The sequence below is a fragment of the Lygodium microphyllum genome, chromosome 12 (genome assembly GCF_053477565.2).
Source record: "Lygodium microphyllum isolate KBCC chromosome 12, Lygodium_microphyllum_v1.1.10, whole genome shotgun sequence".
In the NCBI taxonomy this organism is placed as follows: domain Eukaryota; kingdom Viridiplantae; phylum Streptophyta; class Polypodiopsida; order Schizaeales; family Lygodiaceae; genus Lygodium; species Lygodium microphyllum.
This window is the reverse complement of record NC_141146.1, coordinates 40,707,347-40,715,936: the sequence shown is the minus strand read 5'-3', so window position 1 is coordinate 40,715,936 and position 8,590 is coordinate 40,707,347. Positions and strand designations below refer to the sequence as shown.

General features: G+C 41.6%; 1 protein-coding gene across 1 annotated transcript; it reads right to left on the bottom strand.

Annotated features, from left to right (window-relative positions):
* Window positions 1-5,032: 5,032 nt before the first annotated feature.
* LOC148027670 (uncharacterized) lies at window positions 5,033-7,611 on the bottom strand. The gene has a single exon (XM_087689361.1). The coding sequence runs from the start codon at window positions 6,536-6,538 to the stop codon at window positions 5,873-5,875; it is 666 nt and encodes a 221-aa protein (XP_087545487.1). The 5' UTR covers window positions 6,539-7,611; the 3' UTR covers window positions 5,033-5,872.
* Between the last annotated feature and the right edge of the window lie 979 nt (window positions 7,612-8,590).

Here is an 8,590-nt window from a genome sequence, read left to right as displayed (position 1 = left end):
TTGACTTCCTAAACATATGTTTGTACACTCTTCCTGCTACTTTCCATGCCACATTACTCATATAACTTAGAGCAACAATGGCACATAACAATTGCATGCACATGATTGAGTGGGTGATGACCATTGAGTTGTAGGATAGATCGAGGTGTTTCATTGGGCATTAATTGAGCTTGAATGGAGTGTATATGTGTGTATTATTTGTGATTATGTATAGCATGGATATGGATCAATCCCACTACATTAGGAGAGCCATAGAATCTTATGTCCTAGAGGGTAATTCTCTTTTGAAATCTGTGGGGGAAATACATGCATGGATATTGGGATATGTAGCTATATTCAACAGAATGCTTTAATGTGTGAGTGATGCTCATAGCTACTAGAAGTTGTTGGGAAAAGGGAGTAGAAACATTCTAGAGCCCTTTTTGGTTTTGAGAACACACCTTCTCAATGACATTGCCAATTCCATGATATTGCATTACTTTCACTTTGTGAGTGACTCCACATCATTGAACTATTAATTAAAGGCTATAAAGTGTCCTTTATTTTGGGCAAGATCTTTTGGATAAACTTTGCCTAGCTTGCATCTCATATAGTCTTTACCAACCTTGCATGCAATCTAATATAGTTGAGAAAGCTTCCTCCACCTTTGATTTGAAATAATCATCCTTCCAATTGCGAATATGCTCCTAACCATGGTGTAGAACACAAGTGCATACTCCTGAAATTTGCATCTTAGGCAACTTCCCATTGGATCTTCTTGATGACGAAAGAACCATTAGGGCCAAAAATACTTAAAAATTTACAATTTTGTTAATCACGGGATTAATTAGAAAAGGACCAAAGAGAGTTTGCCATGTGTGCAAGAATACAATATTCTCATTTTCTGTTTATTAGAGATAGTAGAGTCCATATTGTGATTCTCTCCTCCTTTGTAGAGTCCATATTGAGGCCTTCTGGAGAGGTCGTCATTCAAAATTTTCAGGGTCTGACTTCCATCCGGGGTGCCTTTTCCTTCCTTTGTCCTGTGCCCTTTCAGTTATCTCCTTTTTCCATTTTCCCGCTCCTCTGTGCTGTGGTAAACATCATAGTATCACATGTTTTTACAATTTCATTTGGGTTTAATATGTCCTTCAAGTCATTTACCAATTCTTTGAGAGTTGGGCCTCTCAAATCCATATTTTATGGTGATGTAAGAGTCTTCAAAATATATTTTTTATTCATGGTCTCTTTTAAAAGATTGATTCTCTCATTACTCTCTTGGATATTAATGCCCGATATGTTAAGATATATATTTTTTTGCAAGATTTAGTCTTCTTTTCTTTACTCTCACACACAAGCTAGTTATGTTTTTTAATAGTCTCTTCCTCTCTCTGAATCCTATTGGAGTTTCCTTCAAGCATGTTAGCTTGTCTTGTAATGACTTATTGCCATATTCCAAAATATCAATCTTATTTGTTAGCTTGAAAATGCTTGTTTATGTAATTAATAATGCTTTTTTTAAAAAAAATTATGCAATTAAACTATGTATATGTAAGATGCATAGCAGCATGACCTTGTACAATAGCCAAGCATCCCGTTGTAACCTTCTCCAATGTATCTTATGTAGTCATGAATATTAAAAAAAGGAGGAGATTAACGTGTAGAAGGGTCCTTGGGATAAGCATTTCTATCCAACCACAAATCTATATGCTTCTTTCCTTGTATTCACAATCTATTAGCCTCAATCTCATGTGTTAGTACTCAATGATGTATACACTTCTCCAAGATATATAAATCATATCTAGTTGAACAATAAGTTTTTACTTGCATGTGTGTTACTTGAAGAGGTATTGCTAAATATTTTAGCAAATCAATCACAAATGAATCTCAGAGTGATAAGAAGGTAAGCACAAAGAAAACAATGGCAAAAGAGAATGGTGAAAGAGAATGATGAAAGAGAATCGTGTGTGAAAAGAAGACATGGGAGCAAATGAATGCGATTTTAGTCCAAGTATCTCAAAAATACAAAAACTCTCGAGTTTCAAGACAAAAATGACTGAAAAGGTGAGCCTAACATAAATTAAAAGATGAGGGCAATTAATGCTTGATCCCTTCAACAAACCAAATATTCTCTCATTAATCACATTTGAGCAATCAAATTTGGTAGTTTCATTCTTCTAAAATCTCAACTAATTAGTAATTTAATCATTTTATTACAAGTACATTTTTTGAAGCATTTCTGGACCTAATGACAATTTACTTGAAAAGAGATGGTTGATTGGTTTGCAAAAGTTAACGGGTCATTCTAGTCATAAACGTGAGAGCGAGAGAGAGAGAGTGCGTGTGAGCCACATGAAAACAATTGGCAAAGAGAGCACAACATTAGTCATATGCAAAATGTCTCCCATTAGGAAACTTTCCTTGTCAATCCTAGGTTATACACAAAGCATGGAGATGTTGATTTTGGGCTTGGCCTAAATAGAGGGCATGCTATATCGCACACCTTACAAAAGTGGTGTGAAACAAAGAATGTGGCTTGCCCGCGTGAAAAGACATGTTTGCTTAGTTTGAATGCGAGCAAGTAAGCAGGTGATGGGCATGCTTGGGGGACTCAATCTTGTGAAGCTTGGAGGGGTGGTTGGGGGTGCGTCAAGGGGCCTTAGCAAGGCATTAGGGCAAAAATGAGATTCCATCGTTCTATGTAGTTCTCGTGTTTGGCCATGTTCCAAGTTGTGAACATGTCCGCTGTATAGGAAGGGGGCCCTTGATAGCAAGATGGGCAGGAGGAGGAAAATGGACAAAAATGTGATGTCTACAATTGCTTGTGTTCATCCGTCTTGGGTAGGATGTGCTAACACAGCGCCTAGATCCTCCAAGCTGGCATTGTTAAGCCCAATGTTGTGAATGTTCAATGCACAGATCTGAATAGATATATTCTCTAGCTTCCAATGATGATTTCAGTCACCCTCACCCAACATCCGATTGATTAACTTTTCATTTGCAAACAATAGACAAAAGTTAGATTATAATGATAAAACTAAGGATCAACTTGGTTCGAAAGAAAGGAGTGGTAGAGAATTGGTCCTTGAGGCCATGGAAGTTGTTGCCTAAGATGACCTTTACTACATGCAAGTTAGATCTAGGCCATGGTCGTTAATACAGGAAGTCAATTGGTTTCTAGAGGACTAATGATGGTCCAATTTGAATAGGTTTGCTAAGGTATCATGTATTCTTGTTAAAAATAAGGAAGCGAATGTTATTAAATCTATGCATTTATGGAAAAGCATTAAATATCAAATTGTGCATGTTCACTTGACTTCCTAAACATATGCTTGCACGCTCTTCATGCTACTTTCCATACCACATTACTCATATAGCTTAGAGCAACAATGGCACATAGCAATTGCATGCACATGATTGAGTGCGTGATGACCATTGAGTTGTAGGATAGATCGAGGTGTTTCATAGGGTATTAATTGAGCTTGAATAGAGTGTATATGTGTGTATTATTTGTGATTATGGATAGCATGGATATGGATCAATCCCACTACATTAGGAGAGCCATAGAATCTTATGTCCTAGAGGGTAATTCTCTTTCGAAATCTGTGGGGGAAATACATGCATGGATATTGGGATATGTAGCTATATTCAACAGAATGCTTTAATGTGTGAGTGATACTCATAGCTGCTAGAAGTTGTTGGGAAAAGGGAGTAGAGATCACCTGCTAGAGCCCTTTTTGGTTTTGAGAACACACATTCTCAATGACATCGCCAATTCCATGATATTGCATTACTTTTGCTTTGTGAGTGGCGCTAGAGCATTGAACTATTATAGATTATTGATTTTGGAGAATTATGAATACCTTATAGCTCCCATCATAGTAAATTTTGAATACCTTGTACACTTGCCATCAAATTAAAGGCTATAAAGTGTCGTTTATTTTGGGCAAGATCTTTGTTCAAACACATTGGACGAACTTTGGCTAGCTTGCATCTCATATAGTCCTTACCAACCATGCGTGCAATCTGATATAGTTGAGAAAGCTTCCTCCACCTTTGATTTGAAATAAACATCCTTCCAATTGTGAATATGCTTCTAACCATGGTGTAGAACACAAGTGCACACTCTTGAAATTTGCATCTTAGGCAACTTCCCATTGGATCTTCTTGATGACGAAAGAACCATTAGGGCCAAAAATGCTTAAAAATTTACAATTTTGTTAATCACGAGATTAATTAGAAAAGGACCAAAGAGAGTTTGCGATGTGTGCAAGAATACAATATTCTTGTCTTCTGTTTGTTAGAGATAGTAGAGCCATTTTGTGATTCTCTCCTCCTTTGTAGCCAAAATCTCCAAAGTCTGACATGTTTGGTAGTTCGAAAGTCCTTATTTACTTATAAAATATGAGAAAGGACATAATAAAGATGCTACGAAGTTAATAATAACTTTTTTGAAAGTTAAGAGCTTTCAATATTCTTTTTGGCACCCAATATATTTTCATTAGTCTTCTTAGTATTCTTTTTTAGTTCATTCACATTTCTCGTTGAGATTCTTTCTCTACAAATTCATTCAGTGCATGGCATCCACGAGGTGCCCTTCTCGTTTAGTAAACTCTTGTACTGTTTATACTCAGGGAGCTAATAGAAACTGGGAGTTGAAAACCTTTAGCATGAATGATTGGGTTACCATGTTGGCCTCTTGTAAGGGCTCTTAGAAGGTGAAAATTAGAAAACAAGAGGATATAAAACATCACTAGAAGGGATATATCATGGCTTTCAAAATTATGCTTGAAGGATGGTTTGTCACACAAGTGATTTTTTTGAAGCATTTCTAGCCCTAATGACAATGTACTTGAAAAGAGATGGTTGGTTTGCAAAAGTTAACATGTCATTGTAGTCACAAACATGAGAGAGAGAGAGAGAGAGAGAGTGTGTGTGTGTGTGTGTGTGCGTGCGTGCGTGTGAGCCACATGAAAACAATTGGCAAAGAGAGCACAACATTAGTCGTTACATGCAAAATGTTTCCTATTAGGAAACTTTCCTTGTCATTCATAGGTTATACACAAAGCATGGAGATGTTGATTTTGGGCTTGGCCTGAATAGAGGGCATGCTACATCGCACACCTTACAAAAATAGAGGACATGTTTGCTTAGTTTGAATGCGAGCAAGTAAGCAGGTGATGGGCATGCTTGGGGGACTCAATCTTGTGAAGCTTGGAGGGGTGGTCGGGGGTGCGTCAAGGGGCCTTAGCAGGGCGTAAGGGCAAAAATGAGATTCCATCGTTCTATGTAGTTCTCGTGTTTGGCCATGTTCCAAGTTGTGAACATGCGCGCTGTATAGGAAGGGGGCCCTTGATAGCAAGATGGGCAGGAGGAGGACAATGGACAAAAATGTGCTGTCTACAATTGCTTGTGTTCATCCTTCTTGGGTAGGATGTGCTAACACAGCGCCTAGATCCTCCAGGCTGGCATTGTTAAGCCCAATGCTGTGAAGAAGAAAGCTATGAAGAATGAATGTTCAAAGGCCCAAAGGCTTGGGATGTTAGATGTAAGAAAGCTGATAAGCCTGGCTCTGCTGCTGCTTCGTAGGCAGCCATGGGGAGACGAGCTGAGCTGGTCCTTCTTCTGATGGGGCATGCGATTCTTGTGCGAAGGAAGATTGGGCATGCGGTTCTTCTCAGCGAAGGAAGATGAAGATTCATTCCCAAGTGAGTGACTGCTTCCGTTTCTGCGGCATGGCACGCACCTTCCAAGCCTATCTTTGATCTGATCTCTGCTCCGTCGGCAGCTGCCCGTCATAAGAAAAGGAGAAAGGAGACCTGCTCTGGCGAACGAATTCCCTGAGAGATGAGAGAGAGACACACGCAATTATGAGTGGTAGAAGGACGCCGTCTCACTCGCTGATGGTCTCTAGCTTGGGCATCCACGACCTTGATCTCCGTATCAGGTGATTCTTGTTGCCTGCTCCTGACGATGATGCAGCAGCAGAAAGCATGGCATCCCGCAGCTCCTGAGGTACCACAGGGCCGGACGAGTAGCTCTTCTGAATAATGCTGAGAGAGCTGGTCTCTGATCTCTCACTGCTTGGTTCTCTTCTAAAGGCATCATCATCACCATCATCTACATCCTCCACCAGTGGAGTTACCCTGCTCTGTCCGTACCATGAAGGCTTGCGGCCTTTGCTGCTCTTTTTGGCACTACTTGGGGCTGGAGAAGCATCATCTGTTTTGTGGGACAGGGCAGAGATGAAGCAGGCCATCTGCTCCTGTGATATCCTGGTGCTGCTGCTCATCCTGTGCATGGGCAGGAGAAGGTAAGCGTGGCAGGGCTTCAAGTCTGTGTCTGCCGAGATCGGTGAAGGCCGATGGTTCCCCTTCTCGAGCTCCACCAAGAACTGGTTGGGGAATTCCAGCATCAGCTCGGCTGCCTTTAGCGATTGCTCGTAGAACTCGGAGATTCGGCCATCACATGAGTGCAGCACCTTGATGCAGCAATGATCAGGAGAGGCTCTCTTAAAGGCAGGGATGTTTTTGTGGCCAATGTACATACAGTTGCCCATGGCTTATGATCTGAGATATGCAGTAAGCTCTGATGGACTTGAGAGTCTGTCTGGCTGGTGTTGTGATGGATAGATCAATAGATAGACCGTGTGGTCTTATGAAGAGCTCCCAACTACTGTGCTGGGAAGCTGTGAGGAGTCTATAAAGAAGAAGCTGACGCATCGTCTGAAATATAGGTCGGGAGCAAACCACATGCAGCTAATGACTGACAGATAGAGTGTCAAAACATGAGCCAAACTTTAACAGACAGGAAGTGTACAGCTCTTCAATGCAACAGCACATCTTGTTTGCTGTTGCAAAAGCAGCCAATGTGGCCTGGCCATCAAAACAAGCTAGCTTTACCAGAGCTAGAGCCCACAGCTACAATGACAGGGATCAGCCTGCCGCGAATATCGCAAAGCTCCAGCCTCCAGCAGTCAGTCCGGCGTCACAGTAACAAGCTCTCGCTTCTCTCACATGGAACTGGGTGGCTTTCATCCCCGGCGATTTGTCTGCAAGGGTGAACTGAACTCATGAAAACCACCTAGAATTGCAGGGCCCTTACCCTTACCAAGGGTGCAGAAGTGTGATTGCACTGTCGCGAACGCAGGAAAAGGATGGTGCCAGTGTCTCCAACCACACCATCCAGATGCAACATCTCTGTGTCAGATGAAGGCAATCCAAGGGTTTGGAGCCGAAGCTTAGGTTCGTTTGGTCTAGACTGGGTCTCCCTTGCAAGGAGAGGTGTCGGGTGAAATGGGGATATGGTGTAGGGCTTGCTTGTGGGCAAGCTTAGCTTCAGGCCTTTGTGCACACACATTCCTTCGTTTCATTTTGTGACTAGCGAGACAGGGCTGTGCCTGTGTTGCAGTGTCTGACCCATTGGAACATGTCATCGAGCCTACACTTGTACATCCCGAGAGGACCAATCCAAGTCAGAAGTCAGTACCGTCCCTCCCTACGCTTGGAGATTTGAAGAGAGCAATTCTGCAATGCCATGTCCGAGTCAAGTCAGCTCACAAGAGAACAACCTCCCAATTGAACATGTAAGAGAAACCTCCACCCATAAACTTTTGAAGCTCGACCGTCAGGGCCTTTCGCCGTACCACTCCGTTTACTTATTCGGCCCCGAAAAAACTCTTCCTCTTGTCAGATCTTCTTCCTTGCTCCAATTTCAGGCGAAGGGAAGTAGGTGGTAGAGCACCCCAGTTTCTCATCTAGAGCTAAGGCTGCTACACTTGACGCAACAATCAAGACACATCCAACACCTAACTAGTATTTTCCTACACACATGCCAACAAATCCTACTAGGGAGCAATCAACTGCGATCGTTTGAACATGTCATTTTGTGAGGAATATGCAGACCACTAAGAAACTACAATCCACATATTGCTCTCAAAAAACCCCCCTCCTCAGTGAACGCTTTTTTTTTGCAATATTCTCCCAAAAGTGATGTTGCAAACATGTCTTGTGAGGTAAGCCTAGGAACTTTGTGAGGCTAGCTTAGGTCAAATCTAGGGAGTGATGTTCACTAACCCTTCTTGGACACAAGGAGAAATCGATAACTAACCTAACAAAAAAGCTCTATAGGACCACATAAAAGCTCAAAGGGTTTCTAAAGCAAGTGGGATTATTCATTGATATGCACCGATAGTGCTATCCCAATATCTTTCAAGTTGGTCTTGTTGCCACATTCCCCACAAATATGACCGTCTATTGGTCTGCATCCTTACTTGAGAGGCACTCGCCACTACTCTACTACTTTGAAGCCTTTGTTCCAGAGACGTGCAACCTTTGGAAAAGCAAATAGGGCAAAATTGGCTAAGACCAAGCTCGAGAATCTATCAACAGTATCATGCTCAACATTCATGTATGCCTTCAGGCTCTGGCTACTCACTTGCGACTTAACCTAACACAAGGCTCAAATTTCATTTGGGGGGAGGAGGGGCAGTGGCGCAGAGCAAAGGGGTTTGGGGGACATGAGAGGTGGTATCACATATATTATGTCTGCTAAGATTCATACGTTGAGTGAATTCATTTCTCAACCAATAGAGTGTGATAGTAAATTATTT

Excerpts from the sequence above, each read along its gene's own strand:
- LOC148027670 (XM_087689361.1), bottom strand. The coding sequence starts at position 6,538 with ATGGGCAACTGTATGTACATTGGCCACAAAAACATCCCTGCCTTTAAG.